Below are 22,100 nucleotides of genomic sequence, written 5' to 3' on the forward strand. Positions count from 1 at the left end.
ACATTAACGATGGCTCCGTACTACGCAAGTGTCCCAGTGAGCTACGACAATGTAACAGTGAGTCAGCACACAAAACACCAGGACCCTGAAACTGAAGCAGCTAAATCATTAACTTTATTATTCACACCTATGCTTTTCCTACTGACATGACAGGATGTCTTCTGTTAAAAAAGGTCTATTCTGACTTTTAATATTAAACCTTGGCTCTTTATATGGTCCCACTCAGCCTCTGTATAGATTACACAATAAAGTGAATAAGGATTGATTGCTAAAGGGGCTCTTCACGCTCAAGGTTTAACCTACACTCTTGTGACATTATTGAATACTGAATAAAAGCAGCTGCCTGGCTGCTAGATGTTCATTTCTCATGTTTGAATTGACTCTCTGATGTACATTTCATGATGAATTGATGGTAAACTGAAACCGAAGTTAAGCGTAATAAGTTATTATTTTCCTAAAATATATTTGTGCGATACAGTCTCTCATAGAATCAGTTGAGCTTGGGGTGGTCAACATGGATAAAAGTTATCACTATCTGTGACTTTCTTACTAATGCAGCAGATTGAATGGCAGCAAGGTACTTCATCACAATGCAAAAACCATATAAAATCCATGATTATGACCATAAGTATGTCCTGTTCATTGATTTGCAACATTGTTCTCAAAGTTCTGTTACTACATTGGTATAAATGGTATTTTCTTAATTTTATATTGTCTCAGTGTATATTGTCATATTACCCGTCATTTTTCAATAGGTCAGCCTGTTGCACCACACCCCCAAACCAAGAAAACAAACTACCATAGTTCAACTAGATTTTTATTTGACTTTTTATTCGCTTGATCATTTTCTCCAACCCAAAGACAAGAATACACAGCATAAATTGAAAATATCCCATTTAATAGTTTACAACTTCTCATCTTTAATCATCATTTTATACTTTCAGTCTGACATTCACACTCACCTTGAAGCCAAGGAACCGAGATTCAGTTCAATATGACAATCTTGACTGGAAAAAGTGAACCTCATGCCTCCACCCTCCCCCCAAAAAAATCAGATACCACATTGTTTTACAGTCAGGACAGGCCTGGGGGGTTACAAATAAAGTTTGTTTTAAAATACAATGGGTGCTTTTTTTTTTTTCAATTCCACAGGGAAAGTGAACATGGTGGTAATCCAGATGCTCTTTCTTCCAAGCCCTTTCCACACTGAATTCACCTTAACAAAATTAAAAAAAAGAAAAAAAAAAAAAAAAAAATCAAATATCCAATTAATCCAAATGACTGATGTGCACTTTCATCACCCTCTCAAAAACAGTAACAGTATTGTGAGCACTATTCGAACAAACTCCTATTGTATATGTTAGTACTGACCCATGAAGGTGGTGTGACAGATTTATAATTTGAATTTTTCTTGCATTTCAAAAAAAGTCTCAGGTCAAGAGTAGAAATGACATTATTTACACTGGCTTTCACATGCAGCTCAGAAGCTGAAAGTTGAAATTGCAGCCAAAAATCATGTCCTATCTAAATAAAAGACATGTTGCACACCATCACTCTCCCAAGCATTAATATTTTCTCTCTCTGTCTCTCTCTCACACACACACGCACGCACACAAACACACAAACATACTATCACTTCAAACGCTGATCACACTGCTGTTTCTTTTCTTCCTTTTTAAGTTACAGTGTCCAAAGCACTTATGTTGGGTTCATTTCCATTTTGTACATTTAAAACTGCATGAATTACGGTATCATTGAGAGAACTGATCAAATGTGATTAACAAGGGTACATACTGGTTGAATAAGACAATACAAACAACATCAACAAAAACATTCAGGAATAGATGTATGAAACTTCCTTTCCCATCCCGTCAGCCTTCCGTTTTGCACAGCTCCCCCTTGTGGTTATTAGCTTGTGGAACAGACTTGTCCCAGGTTTGTGTTTGGATTGGTAAAGCAGCACCTCTATGCATGCAAAAATCAAATAAGCTATCCATTGCCTTCCTCCCTCATATCCTGCCGTGATTGACTGTCATGTGAGGTTTGATTTTTAAAGAGTGAGGGCTCAGATCAGTTTGACATGATGGGTTACAGCCCCACCTTTCACATGGGAGCCCCAAAGAGAAGAGCACCTGAACCAAACAAGAAAGCTGGAAGGTGTGCCATGCATGGGCAAATAACATCAGCGATAAGGGGATAAAAGCAAAGAAATGAAGGCAAAAGAGCGCCCTGTATTGTTCACACCTAATGAAGGACACAGCTGCTCCAATAAAAAAAATGTATTAGCTCTTATCCTGATACAACTCTATTCCAATTGTTACCAACTGGCCATAGTGGAGGGAAAAATCCCAGTGAGGTTAACAAACTTCCTTGGTGCGGCATTAGTTGTGGCCTTGTTTGGTTAAGATATGATTGTTCTAAAGGAACGTGATACATGGCAGACAAAAATCAGGCATACATGAGAGCAAACACACCAATATCAAGGGGCATCATTTCACAAATCGATTTGTAGGTTGAACAGCATTTAATAGTCAATAATCTAGAGTGTAGGACTAAACTACAAATAAGGCCAGAGGGAAATGTTACATCTTGGTAAGAAATCTGCTCTACTTTGGGGGGTAGGGGGGCATGGCTACATGAGGCGATTGAGGGGCAGGTAAGCAGGTGAAGCAAGGTGCCACTTCTGCCGCTGTGCAGCGCTGTGCTTAGGTTTCTCAGTAGTACAGTACATCATTCAGACAACATCTGTTTTTAGGACAGATTCAACCCTTATTTCAACATCTAAAAGGAACCCCAACGAGTAGCCTGCTGACTCACCAACTATCTTTGTAAAAGAAGTAAAAGATGACACATCCAATCATGACTGAAGTATGAAGAATAGTAAATCAAATGCAGCTCAATTGCATCCTTTTAAGATTGTTTTTTTTTGTACATATATGCATACAATTATACTTCCTAGCTAATCTTTTAATTCTTCATGTGGGTTTTTATTTAATTTGATCAGCTTTTGTTTGTTTTACAACTATATACAATGTACAGGCAGCAGATCATATATCTTTTACAATGAATAAGTGGTGATACAGGGAAGTCTTTAAAGACTGATGTTGACTAGATCTATTTAGACAATATACATTGTGAATAATTGGAATTTTTAGAAAATGGTATCTAAAAAAAGGATGAAAGATAGTACAAGAGACAAAATTGTAAAAGCCCTCAATATGTACAGAAAAAAAGCCAATATAGCATTTGTCAACAACAGAAAAAAGTTAAACTGAAATAATTTTCTCCATATACACATATCATAGCTCAAAAATATTTCCAAAGCTAATAGTCACTCTGATTTGGTCACAGAAGTTAGATAGTGAAGCATAGTGAAAAGAAGTATACAGCCTGATTGAACATCTGAGGATCTCAACACAGCATTGCAGGGCTGCTAAGCTTAGTAAGTAATGAGATGTACAAACTATCATTAGTTTCTTTCATGCAGATGCTCCCCTTGATTGCAATTTGTGACTAAACCAAGCTGTCGATCTACTGCCACTGAAAGTTAACAGAAAGAGAGAATATTGTGAGGTATTAAGGTTACTGTCCCCAACAGCATGGTCAGACTTCTGATTTAGAGAAGATGAGAGCCAAGAAATCATACTAACAGTCACCACAGAGCAGCCCGTCGCAGTACCTCACCGAGTGATCCAAACTCACACTTCAATGTTTGTTGACGGGGGGGGGGGGATCTTAATGATATTTTGAACATTATTAAGTCGAACATTTATACTTTTTAAAAACACTTTAAACCTTGATGCCAGCTTATGAAAAGGTTACATCTATTAGCTGCCATAAATTTTGAGATTTGCTTTGATTTAGGACTTGTTATTAGAAACAAGCATTTCAGGGTATTTTAGGAATAAAGAAAAGTCTTTAACACAACATAGGGAATGAGACCATCAGGATCATGTAGCTATAATTTGTGTTTTTTGTCAAAAATAAGAACAAAAGGATTTCGCTGTGGACATCCGGGGAAGACGGTACAAGTGGGTGACTGATTATTAACTCGTTACGATATACAGAAGTGAAAATTTAAAACTTATCAAATCAAGTGATAAACCATTTCAAATCCATCAGGACCGTTTCCCTCAGATTTAAAAAACACGATCAGCACACAAGCAGACTTACAAACGAAGCTCATACAGAACTCAATAGTTCAGGGGATTTTATCTAGCTAAGTCAGAAAGGCACATCACTTTGATATCAGGCATAAATAATTAAGTCAATTTACTGCAGAAATAAAACATACTTTCACAAAAATAGTGCCAATAAGATGGCCGTCTCCATCAAAGAAGACAGCCATGAAAAAGAAGACTTGAGGGGACAAAAAAAAAAAAAAAAAAAAAAAAAAAAAAAAGCATTCAGTGCATGTAACTACATTCATAACAAGCTTCATTTACATGTATGTGCATGGTGACTAAGTTCAACCAGGTTAAACAAATCTCAAATGTATCTAAATTGCAAGCTAGACTGTGAGGACACAGATGCAGGAAAGATTTAAACGCAATCAACTTGTCTTCAAATAAATTTCAGGCCTGGATTATATCCATCCTAATGAATCTATGAACATCCTCAAACTATGCAAAGCAATTTACTGTTGAATTTATTATACAGATCTAAAACTAAAGCTACAGATTAGATGGTTTTAGGAGAGCTGTGAGGGGAAAATCTGAGGACATTCTCTGAAACTAGCCACGTGCGATCAAACTGGGCATTGTGGATCTGTTTATGCTCGAAATCTTCTTTTACTTCCTATAGAAATATAGGACACAAAGGCCTACTACCAGAGCCAGAAATCCCCTCCGAACTTGAGTCAAGGTGTGATTGTGATCCTTACAATGCTCAAACATGCTTTAAGCAAATTAATGTAATTCAAAATAAATACAACTCTGACAAGTTATATCAATCATGATGTGGAGCGTCAAAAAAAGGAACCGTTGGAGAATTTATGACTGCATGAAATAGACCTTTCAAAGCTTTTTCTGCTGCCATCATAGGATTGAACGCCCAGGCCTTCATATAAAAAATGTAATGCCAAGCCAATCATAAATATCAATGGAGCAAAGTGTGTTAATTGAATAAAACTATAGTTTACTGCAGTGCTCATAGTGGGCAACACTTTTTTTTTTCTCTACAGTGACTTGAGAGGTGGAGTGTACCACAGTGAATGGTGTGCATATGTGCTTTTGTGGGCGGTGATGGTGCTGGGCGGAGGGTATGTGTGGAAAAATAGTACTAAGAAAAGAGATCATGAAACAAATTAAGAAAGAAAAGACAAAGTTCATTGATTGATATGTTTTTCCCAATTATTCTGGTGATGTCAATAGTCAATAGGGTCTTCTCAACATCTGTATTATTCTCCTGTGTTAGATGTTCTGCTGTTTCCCATGCAACTCGAGGGCAGCGGTCTGCAGTGACGTCACAGGGGGATCCGTTGGAAGAAAGGAGGGAGGCGAAAGAAAAATCGTTTTCATAGTTCCATTGGTGGGGCTTTTTAAGAGCAACAGCAGCAGCTCATCACTGCCAGGACTGAGGGGGGAAGTTATTGACCTCAGCCAGGTCTTGCACAGGCGAGCCTTTGTGGGTGTACGTCAGCTTGATCCTCATTCGTAGCTGTTGCTGAAATTTTGTGAGGATTATCATGTTTATAAAAGAGTAAGTAATTGAAGTCTGCACAGGGCAGACTATGTGCAAAAAAAAAAAAAAGTGATCAAACATAATTTGTAGAGGACAAACTCACCTTCTGTGGGTTGAGGACTCTGATTACCTGTGTGACAGTTCCCTGGTTGAGTGCTGGGACAACATTACTGCTAGGGGAGAGGAGCTGCAGCTGGAATGTCTAACAAACAGATAAAAGACACTAGATTAGGTGAAAAATTTGGGGTCATTACAGAAGTAAAAAATAGGGATGTTGTCATTGACCGGGTGCTAACCGAAACTGATGAATGTTCAAATGACTCAATTGCACAAATGTAGATAAATAAATGTCACTCAAACACTGCTCTTGTTCCTTGATCAAGCAGGGCTGCCGAATCTCCACAACCCTCCAGTCTGTGGCTTCTATTCTTGTCTAGTCAAACACAGACTCAAGATGGCGCCAGTGACAAAGGTGGAACTTGCAACACAGTGAGGCAGGCAGCATCTTTGTGCTGTCCAGTGAGACTTTAAGTTTTTAAACTCTTTTATATATATTTTTTGTCTTATTTAAGCCAATTTGTTTAAATTAGACTGTAAACTAGTACTATGTGGCTTATAGATTGGCAGTGTTTTCAAGCTACAGATTCAAAATTTACATCCCGCATACATATATGATGGCATTCTACATTATTAAATGTACAGTATAGTTGTGCAAGTGTGCATTGCTAGCTGTTAACATTATCAGATAATGATAAGAGGAAAAGAATGTTTTAAGATGTGCAAAATTTAACCCATTTAACCCGAGTGTTCTGGGCCAATGACTCTTAGTGCTAGATAATGCCTGCTTACCTTTGGTACTGCAGCCTGAAAAACGAAGTCTGTCATATCTGCCTCTGTTGAGTTGGAAGCATGGATGGTGATGACCGCAACGTTTGGATTGGGATTAGCTCTCTCAAATGTGAAGTCTATTTTCAGACCATTCTTGTTGTATGCCGTCATAGGAGGAATACCTATGTGGAGATTTTAGAGCAGACCATCACAAGATTTAGACATGAGATAACCAACATCACATGGAATCCGTCATGGTAATAACCACGCACTTTAATACGTAAGGATGATACCACAAACTACATTTGGGAGTGGATGGTCAAGAGGAACAACAGGCTCTCACCTGCAGATGCAATGTCATTAAACAAGGGCTGTGAGGAGAGGCCATCCAGGAGGAAAGAGGGTTGGGAAGCGGGCACGGAGGGAGCGGGAGCAGGGGCCGGACCGCCTGGGAGGGGGAAAGTAACACACCAGAGTTTAAACTGCTATCAACTTAGCATATCTCGTCATTGTCAGCATTCACCAAAACCATTTTCCACACCTTGTATTATTCTATGGGCTTAAAATACTAGTAAATACTTTCACCTCATTAAAAGTTGTCACTACACTGTTGATATTGGAGATTCAACAGGATGAACAAAGTGGAGCAACTCTATAGGATTCTATGGTCATGTTAAATTATCTCTGCAATTGATATAAATACAGTTTCTGGTACAGTGGGCAGGAAGTCACCACCAATTTCTAGCAAATTAAAGTAATTTTATGGTAACCCAAGTTCACTTTTTAATACAAAAACAGGAAGTGTGAGCACTATTTTAATGCTGAACAGGAGCAGACACAGGTTTGACAACACATTCACTCTGGTGGCAAACAGGTTTATATCAGGTCTTTGTTTGCTCTAAAAGGGGTCATGAGCTTCATACAGAATATCCTACCGCTTAGTGAGAGGTCACCCAGTAGATCCAGCAGCTCTCCTCCTGCTGAGGCCGGCTTGGTGGGCATTGTGGTCTGGATTACTGGCACCACATCATTACCACCCAGCAGGTCTAATAAACAATTAGCCTAGAGGACAACACAGAGATGATAAAATGTGTGCAATATATATATGTAGACCATATTAAAATAGCAATAAAACTACATTTAGAAAAAATTCTGCCACTTTATTTTACAATCATTACAAAAAAATCTATATTGTCCAAGACAACTTAATCACGTCAACTTTTTTTTTCAATTTTTGCAGAACATTAGATCTTATAGTGGGAGAGGGTACTCTGTTAACTGGTTATCTAGTTATTGAATTCAATGATTGTATGTGTTTTAATTTCTTCTTAATAAAATAATTAAAACTGCCCTCACCTGGTTGGCTGGCTGGGTGACAGGGGGTGGATGTTTTGGTTCCACAACAGAGGGCTCTGTCTCTCCATTGGTCTGCACAATCTCTGTGGGACCATTAGTGGCGGTTTTCTCCATAATGGGCATTCGCTCTAGGAGAGCTGGCCTAAGGTGGGGGAACAAAAAAGGGATAAGGATGGACACACAAGATCTGCCAAACTCAACCCCTGGAGGATTTTCCTGCTCTGCTAACTGGTACAATGTAGTTGTGATGGATGTGACAGCAATTTCTGGAAGATAATAATGCTGTCTCACCTCATGTGGTCGTATTTCTTGAAAAGCGCATTGTACTCCACGGCTCTCTGCTGCAGCTCCACATCGATGCTACTGCCATATATCGAAACCACCTTCTTGATTCGGCTAAAACAAAAATGTCACAGGTTAGCAAAGAGGATAAAAAATTATGTTTAATGATCTTAATTACCTTAGCATGCACATGTTAAGCTTAAAACCATAGGATAGATGTAAAAGGCCATTACTCACTTAACGCTGCTGAAGCGAGTAGACAGCTTCATGATGGCAGTCAGAGAGTAACCCCGAGTTACAGGGGTGGATAGATTGGACACCAGGAGCCCTTCCAGCACATCCAGAACTTCATCCTCAGTCACCTTGATTCAAAAAGAATAAAAGAAAAAATTCATAAACCTCTGATGACCAGGTGTTTGATTCAAGTTTGAGGTTTGTGTCTCGCATGGTTTTTCACTTTTGTGTGTGTGTGTGTGTGATGTTTGGGATTCTTCCGGGTGTACCTGGATGGGCTCCTCCTCTTCACACTGTCCAGAAACAAGCAGGTCCCCATACTCTCCTATGCACCATGACGCCACCTGAACCAGAGGTTGCTACAGAACACAGAGAAACACAAGTCCACCTCTTATACACAAACAAGTACATTCAATAGTGAAATCTATGTCTGCACACTTCAAAGATGTAATCATCACCGGAACTGCTCTGACCTGTGAGATGTCATCCAGCAGGGCTTTGTAAAGTCTCTGTACTGTGTAGGCATGCATCTCCACACTGTTAGTGATGAGCTGGATGAGGTTGGGAACAGAATCGTCTCGCACGTAACTCCCTGCCTGTAAGGATGAGCAGAGATGTCAATGGTTTTGAGTAAGTTTACAGGAAATCTGATTTGATGAAATTATCATTTATAGCACACAGAGAGGTCCTATTATTATTACTGTACCTCTAAGAATCAAAACCAACCAATAATCACGTAATATACGTACTGTTGTCAGGACTCTCATGATGGTGTCTATATGCCATCTTTTCGAAGGGGCATACCTGTAACAGAGGATATAATGATTGTTGCTGGTTTAGGACTGAAGGAGGAAGAGGAACATGTAAAGTTGTCTAAACTCATTACATCCAGAAGACAAATGCTGTCAGAAAATAAATGGTGTCAGCATAGTCTTTCAGACGATGGATCACTCATTTTCTCATCATACAGCATTTCCTTCAATGTTAGCCGTCCTGTCCACTGTGGGACCACAAACTTTCAGTATGATGCATTTCGGTATGTTGTATACTGTATTCTGTGAAACAACATGTTGATTTTCTTCCTTCTTGGGACATTACTGACATTCAGTCTGCACGTATCTGAACTAAGTTATGCTTAAATTATTACATTACTTCCAACAAGTTCTATCAACCTTCATTATTCTGTTTGAAGCACTAACAAAAGGAAAATGAAAAGGAGAAAATTGCTTTTGCACTCTTGCACATAACAAGGTCACACAGGATGCGTTATCAAATCTGTACCAAAAAGCTGAGTCCAGCTGTAATATGTAGGGAAGTCTGTGTGTCAGTGTCATACTTCTCTGCAGCTAGGAAGACTCCTGATGCGCAGTCTGCTTTGAATTCCGGGTCACAGGAGTCCAGGAAGTAGAGCAGCTCTTTCATCATGCCTCGAATGTTGTTGCCGTTCACCAGGGCGAAGCTCAGCTCCATTGCACGTCTACACAGCAATCAAAAGCAGATTAACAACAGAAAGCACCAGGATATATAAAAAGAAACTTAAAATTGAAATTAAATGTAATCTATGCAAAAGCCCTAGAAATCCCTGTCTCACCTCTTGATGGACACATCCAGGTCTTTTAAACAGTCCACAATGGTGCTCCGATGCCTCTGCACTGCATTGTGGTCTGTCTGTACTGTCTTTAGTAGAGATGTCAATGCCACATATCTGGAATAGTGAGTTTAATAAAAACATATAATCATCAGGAATTAATGTGTACATTTTTTATCTGCCCAGGTCTTGAGTACTGTAAATGAATGAATTACCTTATATTTTTGTCATTGTTAAGGAGGAAGCGACCTAGTATGTTGATGGCCAAGACCTGTGACAGAAAATGCATTTAGGCAGGAAAAACAACAACAACAACAATGCTGTTACAATGTTTTCCTTTAAATAAATTAGCTCACCCTCAGTCCACTTTCAGACTTGATGTCCATTATAGTCAGTACAGTCTCGTACAGGATTGCATTGCCTACATTTTTACTTGTCTCTGTGTTCGTTGCAACCTGTAAGTACATATACCATGCATCTGTCAGAATAATACTCAATCCAAGTGCCTCTGGGTGAAAGTAGTGTTAATGTTTCATTCCAACCTGTGCAAGAATGTCATTCATCGCTTCACTGGAGTCATCATCGCTCTTTCCTAAAATTCGCAGTAGTCTCAATATCCGCACCTACGAAAAAGAAAGAGGCAGTCCTGTCAGTCTACATGACAAGCAGGATGTACTTAATTGATTCCCGCAGATGAATTCTGGTTTCTGCCATCATTCATTTTCCACAGCAACAACATTGTCTGCTGTAGCTGTAGGGGTGCCATTCCATGCTTCAATCGTTTGCAGTTTGTTCATTTAAAGTCCCTGTTCAATTAAAATTTGTCTACACCTACAGTACCAGTCAAATGTTTGGACACACTTTCTCATTCCCTTGACTGGTCCTGTATATTCAACACTTGTACATGTCGCCTTTTCTGTCAAACTGAAACACAGCTGATGTTGTGCCTACATCAGAACTTCTAGTCACAGTTGTTTGTAGCATGGTACAGCATAAGCATCAGGCAAACTGAAAATCCACAATTATAGTAGAGGGCACTTGATATAAGTGAGGGGGAGATTTACCTGCAGGAACGGGTCGCTTATGCCTGACACATCATGCTCAGGAGAGTATCCAGACATGATTAGGTTCTTCAGGATTCTCACCAACTGTGGAACCAGCTACAAAAAGACCAACAATAAAAGAGAAAAGAAGAGGTGTCACAATATTTTGTGTTGATCTGACAAACCTTCTACTTTTTCCTCATCAACATATTTCATTCACTTTCAAATTTAATAATTTCTCATTTACATTGGCAGCCAGGCAAACTCATAACAAGAGCAAAGGGATAAGGATTAATAATTTGTTATTGAGGTAGAGTAATATGGTTTTTTGCCGTTGATTGTACAAAAATATTAGGTTAGAGGATTTCGCTTTGAAAGAATTAAAAGAATGAGCATACACACTTTGGTGACCATGGCTTAATAATCAGATATATTCAAGACTAGAGTTTGATTCAATTCTAAAAGAAAATTAATTTATACAACAATTTATTTCCTAACCTGACTTAGTTTCAGTCTCCCAATCTCGCTCTCTTCTAAAACAGTTAAAACGTAACCTTTCAAGAACTATTGAACGTTTTGGGAAACAGTTTGCCGTCTTTCCAGAGTTAAATGGAAAATTGGTATAATTTTAATTTCTTTGCAATCTGTACAGAGATAGGTCTGGGATGTTTAGGCTACCTTAGCACAAAGACTGGCAGCAGAGGAAACTGATAGCACAGTTCTTGGCGACTCTCGGGATGTATTGGTGACTAGCATGCTGACTTACAAGATTCGGCATGTAAATAAAACAGCTTTGGAGTTGTTAGGTGTATTTTTTCCCTTTTGTTTCTGTTTCTTCCTGCTTACAGTCTTTCTGGCAAGACAAAACACATTCCAGACCAATCACTGAACAGAGTGCACAGTAGTCATAAAATTGATATAAATCTTGTCCTCTAACTGTGGGTATGATGACAATCAACCCAAAATGACAGAGTGTTCTCTGAAAAAACAAAAAGAAATCTAAACCTTTGACCTTCTCTTAGTCTTAACACGATATCCTAGCACTATATTGCTAAACTCGAGGGTCTTTTAACTTTTGTTAAAGACAGAAAACCACCGCAGACAGTTACTGACATGACAAATAATCCTCTAACAGTGACACATATACAGTGGAAATCATCTGTTCCTGGTGACAAAACCTGTAGCAATCATGTGAAATCACCCGACCGTATTTAAATAAACAGTGATCAAATGAGTTAGGTAAATAATGACACTTAAAAACAATCGTGAGAAATGTGTCTGACAAATGGACCAAAACAATTTTTTTGCAATATTCAAAACACTGACATAGTAATGATCACCATACAAGTTAAAGAAAGATATTAAATAAAGAAATTAAAATTATATATTTAAAAAACAAAACAAAACACGACATGACATTACTTGACACAAATTTGGTTACATCTGAGGTGACTGTGAAGTGATTACTATTTACAGCATGCACCAGCTATGAGATCAGAATGTACTCTTACCTTCTCATTCTAACACAATGCAGGAATTGTAACAAAGACAAATGACAGAAAAAATATGAGGTAGATGTTAGGGAGGGGAAACTGGAAATCATTCACTTTCAGAGAGCTCAAAATAATGTTTTAGATCATGAGCATGACGGGTGGTGCTTTTGGCACACTTTTGTAACACCTAGAGAAGGAGAGGTACAGCAGCAGTTGAAATACAAGAGAAAAAGACAGCGGTAGGAGATAAAAAGACTGAGACATTCTTTGAATGTAAAATAAACCTGTAGCGCAATCCAAATCCAAGCCTCAAAAAGTTTCAAGTGTTTTTCTAGCTTAGCTGTACCAGAAGGAAATGTGTACGCAAAGGGAGAATGAAATGTGACATGAGCTTAAGACAAATGCAAAGTCATTTCTTCAAAAGGTCCTTGAGGTAAGAGTATGTTTGTACCTTTCTGAAGTGGGCCAACATGTCAGGACTTCTTTCACACATCTCAGTGAGGAGGACAACTGATGTATGCAGAACACCTGGGGGAATAGACAAGGTTAAGGTCATTCGTTTTGAAGTAATATGTTGACAGGAGTATGTCTACTTTGCTACGGGGGATTCAGACCTAAAACAGTAACGTGTTAAAAAACAAACACACACACAAAGGACTATTGTTGATGAGTGCCAGTGCTTTAAGGCACCGGTGGTTTAGTGGAATACAATTCAGGAGAACTAGTTTGAATAATAGATCCATGAGTATGAAGGCATATCATGGCCAAAACCCTGTACAGCAGTTTATAAGCACGAGACAGGATTTTGCAACTCTGAAAAGTTATCAAAGTGACAATTATTGTATCATCTGTATCAACAATAGCGAGGTAAACAGTAGTAGCTGTTACCCTTCACATTATAAAGTAATCTGTCAGGAATGCAAGCTTGCATCCATTTGATTGGTCACGACAGTGTGTTTGATGTTGTGTTACATTTTGGCAAAAGATGAAACTCAAGATTTTTGCACCTTCAAGTTTGCATATTTGTGCATCTTATTGCCATTCTCCATTTACAGTATACATTATTCAGTGGCAAACGATAATAATCAAATTCTCTTGTCTGTGGCCATATTACATTGCCATACAATGTCACGATCAGGTTATTTTAGCAATTTTCCTAAAATTGCCTGTGACATATCTTTTAGGGGGGGTAGACACACAAGCCACAGAGTTTATGACAGACTCATTAATTCCACTCTCCTCTGCAAAGGACACCACTCAAAAGGACATGAGCTGCCCAGCTGTTCACAGCAAAGCACAGTGAGTGGCAGGAAATAGGACAAAGTCTGCATTTGTGTAGGACAAGCATACTTCCCTACAAGCCAGCAACTGCATCCTGACAAACCGTTTACACTTACCGTGGTTCTTCTCGCTCAGCAGGTTTTTTGTGGCTGGAAGGAACATTTCCATAAGTTCTGGGACCTTCCTGATGACGTGAACTGCACACAATGCCGCCTGTCAAATATTTAGATATAATACACACAGTGAAAAACGGTCCGATCTTAAACACAGTCTTTCACTTCAGGATGTTAAGTGTAACTGTTCAGCACACATGCCTGTATTTCATTCAACCACAAATATTTGATTCTTCAAATATTCACATAAATGTCAATCATTTGCTCCTTTGTCTTGAAGTTAATTATAACAAGAGTTGGCTTACTTTTTTCCTCAAGTAGGAGTTGGATGTTTTGAGCAGCTTCTCTACCTCCCCAGCCAGGTCACGACACATTTCTGAGGAACCCATGCAGCCCAAAGTGCACAATGCCAGCCCCTGGACGTATTGTGTGCTGTGATTCAAGTCACTGGGGTGGGACAAATGAGATGAATTAGCCATGGAAACACACAAGTATACAAACAAGACAGAACTTTGAATACTACAATACATACTGATACTAAAAGGGATTGAGAAAGGCTTGAGGAAACATTTAGTAAGAAGCAGGCATGAAAAAGCAAAAAAAAAGAGAACAGAATTATATTAAATATGTACAGTGAGGCTCTTTCCCTCGACTTACTTTTTAATGCAATTTGTCATTAGTAGGTGGACGTCCTGCCTCTCATCCAACAGCAGCATAGCTCCCAAATAACCTATTCGTTTGTCAGTGAATTTCTGGGACGCAATCAACTTCAGGCACTCCAGCTGGAAAACAAGTCATCATGTCAAAAAGCTGTTCAAAATGTGTACTTATAATGTTACTGGAAATCTAAAAAGCCTCCATTCATTTTGCCCTCCCAGTCATCCTCCAACCACCACCGCCCAACTTACCTGCCCAAAGTGTGCTGGGTAGCCTAACATGTGCATATAAAGTAGCTTAGCCACATTTCTGCAACGGTATGTATTGTCCTCCTCTCTGAAGGATGAGCGGATAGCAGCGCACTCTTTCTGGATCATCTCACGCTCCTCTGCCTGGGTCCGTGCTGTCCGGATAGTCCGGATCAGCTCCCGCAGTCTAATCGGAGCTGGCATTCTCTGGAAAACAAAGAAAAGCAAACAGGTTAGCGCTAGACCACACTAAAGCAGATACAGTACACTTCTAATCAATTCACAGTTGAGGAAAAACAAAACTCTTCACACTGCAGCATCTTATATAACATAACCTACACCTATGTCAGCTTGGATTGGAATTACTAATGTGTTTTGGAGTTCTGAAGTCACCGCAGAGCATGTAAACACACCCTCTGATCTTCAGCCTTAACCCAGTTTCTCCCATTAACCTGGTTTCTTGTGTGCATGTAAACACACTCACTGAAATTATCCAGAAAGACAGACTGCACTCAGGGTAGGTGGAAAGTGTGGGGGTAAACAGACCGACTCCTAAAACACTGTTAGCCAATGATATGATGAATATTTGACTGAAAGAGGCTGCTGCAAACAGATGACTATTACATTTAGAGCTGCATTTCTTTAAGGAGTATTAAAAGTGCAGAGGGAAAGGAGAGTGGCAGGTGAAATTCCATTCCCTTGTGGAGAGCACACAAGCTTTAAACCACAGGAAGAGGTTTAAATATTTATAAGAAGTGCATGCTTAGTTGTGAGCATAAATTTTTTTATGTTTATACTGTATGAACCAACACCCAAAATAATACCATTAACCAAAAAACCCCAAACAGATCCAGCTGTCACTACGCTTGCTTCTTCAAAACAGGCAAGACAGGTAAGGTGATTCACAGATTTTAAAATAAACTCCTCAATGAACTCTTCTATAAAATGAAACATATCAGTTAAGAAGCCAAACTAGTTTTGACAAACCATAATTGAGATCTCATGAAGACTAGGAGGCGATTAGCGATAGAAGATTTTATAGGGAACAATAAAGAACGTCACAAATTTAAGTTATATGACGAAAATGTAATGTGAATGTAGATTCTGGCATGCAGGTTCTCTAAGGACCACACATTTCTACACAATCCATCATCACACTTTCAATTCTAAAAACAAACTGCCTTAAAAAATCTTTTAATGTGATAAATTAGTAGATGACATTGTTCTGACACACAACGCATCTCATGAATAATGTAATTCTTAATGTGAGACTGCATTGATGAGTGCTTTATAAAAGCATGTCTATAAAGGCAGTTGCTAGCTGGTTTCAGAAAGATGGTTAGAAGTCACGGTCAGCCCGTGAGGCCCTTTCACAAATGGAACCAGTAAAATTGCTTGGTATTATTATCCACGTAAGGTAGAGGATTAGGGTTATCACACAACACGGTAGATTATACTTTTTTTTTTTCCTGGACAATAATTACACCACAGAAGACGTGCTGTGGATTCTGACACAAGCTGCGTTAGTAATGGATTTTTAAATTTATTTAGTAGATTATTTATCCCACCTGGCTATATTTGTGTCGTAAACGGGAGATTAGAGGGTTTATTAGGTTGTTGCTTTTTTCCACTATGGTTTTCATTGACACTAACAGGTGACACTTTGTTGCATCACTTTGTTGCTCTGTTAAGCTGTCATACCTACAAAATGTGTAGTAAGCATTTGACTTATCCAGTAATGTTACTACTACTGTTCACTAGAACTCTGCATTAACACTTATGGAAATCTTACAAGGTCCTGAGCTGGCTTATTGCCAGAGTGCCTCACATGGAAAACCAACTCCAGCTCCTGTTCCTACATGACACCGGCTCTGAACATTGCCTGAGCATTCACAGATGAAGGTGACTAATGCAGAATGAGCCTTAAATTAACCTAAAATCAACTTTGAATCTGTCTTGGACATAACTGGTTGGCTAAGACTCTTCTTTATAGACCTGTGGGCGTAATACTTTCATCTAAATGGCTAAAGAGGAAAACTCCCTACCTTTTCTTATCACTGACTATTGCTGACGAGATCAAATGAAATTCTTTGAAACTATGCCAGTCTGCTGAGAGAAATAAGGATCTAGACACAGAGGGAATGAGGACATCCTTTGTTGCATAAGGTGGTGATTTGTAGAGAATCTAAGAATTCACTGTATGCACACTGGAATGGGGAGGGAGTCAGGCAAGGCGTCACTTTAATAAAGCCAAAGATCTACTGTCCGTCTTAATACCATTTATATTACCTGAGCTGAATGGACCCAGTGTTGAACTAGGCAAGAGGCTCCCTGCCTCTTGCTGTGCTTATAATCAAATGTGTACACATTAAAGAAGGTAAATCCAGCCTCTGCTGAGAGCTGAATTACGGTTCCTCATTCTTGCAGAAAAGCGGCACGTTCTTAGACAATCAGAGAAAACTTGTTTTTTTACTATCCATTACTGTTATTACTGTTACCAGGGGTGTAACGGTACGTGTATTCCCAAAGTGTACGTGTAGTCCCAAACCATCACGGTACGGATGTTACAGTTCAATTCATGCAGTTGTACGGAGAATATACTCCATGACCCAAACAATTACTGTCAAAATAGTTTAATAATCCACTTAATCCGACATGTAGATCAATAATTCTAGAGTGCGAGTTTCACCTGGAACATTTTGGCAGCGCACCACTAGCATGCTCATTGGTGTATGTTAGCCAGCTTAGCCAAGGTAGCTTGGTTACCCTCGTTACACTAATGTTGCCGCTGTCAGTATGACAAACAGGAGACCCGTAACGTTGACCGAGTGCAACGCTTATTAAAATATGCTCCGTCATCTATGTAGTGAAACGTCTCCCTCCCCTCTCTATGACAGTCCGCTTTTCACTCTGCCTTTGAGTGAACCCGTTCAGAACAACTATAAACACATATGATTTCTTACGACGTGCTGTCAGACAGCACATCGCCAGTTCTGAGAGAGAAAAATGTTGTTAATAAGTATTAAAGTAAAAGTAGTAGTTTGGTCCCTCTGACTGATTTTTCTTTATTAATTAGGAAGTCCCTTGAGATTGAAATCTCTTTTCCAAGGGAGACCTGGCCAAGATAGCACACCAGTTACAGTTTAAGTAGAAATAAAACACAACAGATAGGGAATATTAACATCAAACACACAAGGAAGAGACTGAATCCAGCTCAAATAAGGCAGTTGCAATTCTCAGTTACACGAACTTTTAACATGGCTTTAAAAATGTTCCATATATTATATATATTATTACATATGACATCATTAGATAATAAATACTAAAGCATCAGTGTGTGAGCAGCATTTTTCTGTTGTAGTTGATGGAGGTGGAGCTAATTTCAGCTACTTTATATACAGTTAGACCATAAATCAGCATAAAACAGTTGTCAGCAGGTGTCCTGACTCCCTGCAGGACACAAAAAGGTTGTTTTCTTTTTCCACTGCGGCAAAACTAAACTGTTTCAGTAATAGTTTTGGCCATCACCCATTGTTGTTAAACATAAATACCAAAATGTTATTTTCCACCTTTCTTTTTTTTCCTGCTATACCGAAATCATACCGAACTGTGACCCCAAAACTGAGGTACATACCAAACTGTGAATTTTGTGTACTGTTACCATTATTTTCACTGCTAAACCTAGTTAAGCAGCAACAACCAACGTTCACTCACCAAGGTCATGTTTACTATAAATGAAAAAAGGGAAAGTTTTGCTCTATAGCTAAAGTTAAAAGAGTTTTCCACTGTAATAACATCGTGGGTCTCATGATACACAGTTTGCAGAGCTCATCGCAGGTACACCATACATGACAAAAACTAGTTTTGTAGACATTGCATTTTTACGAAGGTATCTCAGAGTGATTACCCCCCCAGTACCTTCAAAGTTCTCCAAACCCTTAACAACTTCACTGACACTACAGGTCATTTGGAAAAAAAAAAAAAAAGTAATCTGAAACAACTAAGCTAGCATCATCAACATGAATCAGGAATTATGCAAAATAAATTTCTTTCCCCAAAGACATTTTGATACAAAATTATGAGGTAGACAGATGCTTTGAATACAGAACACACCTTTCCAATATGGGAGTAATTTACACGTACTGTTAAATGTTCATAACAAGCTTTTCCTCTCATGAGATTTGTAGAGCCAGCCTAGATTAGCTTTCAGAGCCTGACAACCAGCAACAGGCAAAAAGCTTGCCACACCTCCCTTTTACCACAGGGAGCAGTCAACCTGTCGAGTCTGATACATCATACTGGAAGTATAAAGAGATAAAACACAGTTTTAAATGGTTTTACATTAGATTATTGAAAGTAGAAATGTAATATTCACTGCTACCTTCTTTGTTGGGGAAAAGCTGCACAGTTAAATTAGACAAAAGGATCATCATACAGCTCCAAGAAGACAAATATACAGAGTCACCACTGGGGAGAAGCATTTTCCCTACTCAATTTGCCAGGATGTTGTAACCTGCACTTTGTCTCTTTATTTTCTCTCTAAGCGCAGCTATGCGCTCAGATGTTAAAAATGAAATACTAACAAAGCACAACTCTTTTCCTTCTTATATCGCCAACTCTATGTCATCAGCTCTACATAGCTACAAATAAGTGACAGTATCACTGTAAAACACTACAAGGAAGAGAAAATATGCAATAGTACAAATAAAAAACAAAATTGATTTTGTGTCAGATAGTACATGTTTTACATTTATGCCATGCTTGGCTGCTTCCTGAATGCAAAGTCAAACATTGAGTCCTGCATCTTAGTAGACAACATGAATTTGACAGTCAAAATATTATAACCAGTGTTTCATATGTATATATACACAATTTTAATGGAGTTGCCCCCACTTTTATGGTTTGTCAAATCTTTGAATTCACCATTTCTTCTATTCACACGTCTGTGTTGGACCACAGATCGAAAAGTCTGTCAGACTGTTACATTCATGTGCAAATGTCAGTTAGCTGGTGAATACAACACTGTTTGCAGCCATTCCACCTCCTACAAAGGCCTGTTACCATAAGTAAATACTCAGTCTGTGGGAAATTGTAAATATGTATGAAATTACTTGACTTGCATGTTCACAGTGTAGTGGTCAACAGAGAGCCATTACAGGGCTCAAGTCTAACTAACTGGCAATCATCTTAATAGCCGAGCCGGGTCAACAGATCTCACACCAACAATTAAGGATGCCTTCATGGAGGTCCAATGACGAACTGGTTGTGTTCAAACAAGGGTTAATGCCTCGGCTCAAGCATTCTTCATCTTTTCTTTCCTCCTAAGCTACAGTTGTTGCTTCCAGTTGCCTCAGTTAACCTAGACACATAGTTAAGTATTCGGCTTTGTTAGATTGCAAACCAGCCAGTGGGCAAAGCTAGTAAAGCAACCAACACTAACGTTAAAACACTAACTAATGCTAGTTCCTACAGTACTTTCTCTGCCCCTGGCTTTGTGACGTAGTTGTTACTGTGAGGTGGTGAAGAATAATTTAAAAATCTAGGAGCAACTGTGCATGACAGATGTATTACCAAGACAGTGGCAATGCTCACTACATACTATTAAGCAAATTGTCTATATTGAGCGCAAAAATATAGAATAAGGCACAGAACTAAACCATAAATATTCCATATCATTGAGACACTGTGCTACTCTTTTGATACCTCATATTATTCGAGAACAGCGTTACTGTTTCTGCTGTGCTTGAGACAAACCCAGGAGGTTTCGGTTTACGATATAGGAGACTGAGTTGTAGACACAGTGACAGTGCCTGGTGTGAGTGTGTTGCTATACTGTGCGATTAATAATGACTCACCCTTCTGTAAAATAAAGTTCTACTTGATGCTCAAGTAAGTATGCAGTCACAAAGTTAGTCACCACACTCACTGCCAACAGAGCTAAAGGTTGAGTGGTTTCATTAAGGTCACTGCTGTCTTGTTTGAAGCATAACATCATGCAGCCTTTATGTTATGAAACTGCATGAATTCATAAAGGGAAACTTGACAGTGGTTCAGACCCAAATTGGGTTTATGAAATGACAGTTATTTAATATTCCACATATACCTGCAGCTACTTAAAAAAGAGTCTAACAAAGATGTACGGGACTCACCCATACTGTACGTCACGCTTATTTGCCACTTCCTACTTGCAGCTGACTTCTTTAACGTTAACCCACAAATTGTTATTTGACAACAACGGCTTTTCCTCACATGGCGCATTATTAAAAAGGGGTGTACCTAATATTAATTCGTTTCAATAAACACGTTGTCAACACCACACAATTAACTTCAGCAACTGGAACAAAAAAAGTCCACGTCCTTAACACACTGAGCTAGCTATCGTTAGCTTCCCAGGTTATCCAAATGCTACCTTAATTTGCGAATGAAATGTACACAAACTGTCACATGTGAGGAAAGTCTGATATCATTACTTAACTTGGAGCCAAACATCAAATTTCCAATATTACTTACTAACGCGAATTACACCTATCAAAAGTCAGCTAACAACGAGCTAACACTACTACACTAGTATTTTCAGAGAAAGGGCAACATATTAAGCTGCCAACACAGCAGCAGCTGGCTGACATTATATTTCATTAAATGAAGGGTTTACATCAACAGCATTAGGAGGGATATTGTCGAACTGAAACGAGAGGCCATTACAGGCTTGGGCAAGACACCTGAACCTGATCGCCGATTGATCAGGACATGATGCAGTTTAGGCCTCCTTGAAGCATTTGGATTATCAAGCTAGCAAGTCCTCTGTGGCTCGTATGTTCCCCTGTTAACGTTACCTAATCCTAATACTATCTCAACTACAAGGTAAACGGTGGTTACGTTAGCTAGACGAAAAAACGAATTTGGCATTAAGGAAGTGTCATGATGATAATGAGTTAGAGGACAATAAATGGCTACTGAGCTTCACATCCCTAGCCCAGCAGGTAGTTAGCCATCTATGAGGCTATGCTACCTTAGCTGCTGACAGGCACAACCCCGGTGCTGAGGGCTGCGACTTCCTACCACAGTGACACTTGTCAACGCAGATACAACACAAACTACTGACGATTACTCAAACGTCACGCCAATTTCATTTATTTCTGCCGACATAGTATTCTTAGGATATACTTACTAGCCGTAATGATGCCAGAAAATGACTGGAATCGTCTCTATTAGCAATGGAGGGAGGAACACACTAGACATGCAAAATGGTGGCTACTCCAGCCTCAGCACTACCGCAGGCGGAGGGTTACACAGAC

General features: G+C 39.0%; 1 protein-coding gene across 1 annotated transcript; it reads right to left on the reverse strand.

Annotated features, from left to right (window-relative positions):
• Nucleotides 1-804: 804 nt before the first annotated feature.
• Nucleotides 805-22,085, reverse strand: ap1g1 (adaptor related protein complex 1 subunit gamma 1). The gene is made up of 23 exons (XM_067589508.1): nt 21,974-22,085; nt 14,809-15,012; nt 14,558-14,682; nt 14,206-14,347; nt 13,904-14,000; nt 12,958-13,034; nt 11,035-11,130; nt 10,513-10,593; nt 10,327-10,425; nt 10,186-10,241; nt 9,974-10,087; nt 9,719-9,859; nt 9,132-9,186; nt 8,856-8,978; nt 8,652-8,741; nt 8,386-8,510; nt 8,158-8,262; nt 7,867-8,008; nt 7,446-7,572; nt 6,854-6,958; nt 6,532-6,692; nt 5,786-5,884; nt 805-5,664 (listed from the first exon to the last, which is right to left on the reverse strand). The coding sequence occupies exons 2-23, from the start codon at nt 15,007-15,009 to the stop codon at nt 5,563-5,565; spliced, it is 2,463 nt and encodes an 820-aa protein (XP_067445609.1). The 5' UTR covers nt 15,010-15,012; nt 21,974-22,085; the 3' UTR covers nt 805-5,562.
• Nucleotides 22,086-22,100: the final 15 nt, after the last annotated feature.

This window comes from Thunnus thynnus, chromosome 1 (assembly GCF_963924715.1).
Source record: "Thunnus thynnus chromosome 1, fThuThy2.1, whole genome shotgun sequence".
Lineage (NCBI taxonomy): Eukaryota > Metazoa > Chordata > Actinopteri > Scombriformes > Scombridae > Thunnus > Thunnus thynnus.

What these genes read in the sequence shown, in the direction of transcription:
- ap1g1 (XM_067589508.1), bottom strand. Translation starts at nt 15,009, where the DNA reads ATGCCAGCTCCGATTAGACTGCGGGAGCTGATCCGGACTATCCGGACA. An exon ending in AAGAGGAGGAGCCCATCCAG is followed by an intron (nt 8,511 to 8,651) that starts GTACACCCGGAA and finishes TTTTGAATCAAG; the next exon opens with GTGACTGAGGATGAAGTTCT. An exon ending in GAGTCCTCAACCCACAGAAG is followed by an intron (nt 5,665 to 5,785) that starts GTGAGTTTGTCC and finishes ACAAAATTTCAG; the next exon opens with CAACAGCTACGAATGAGGAT.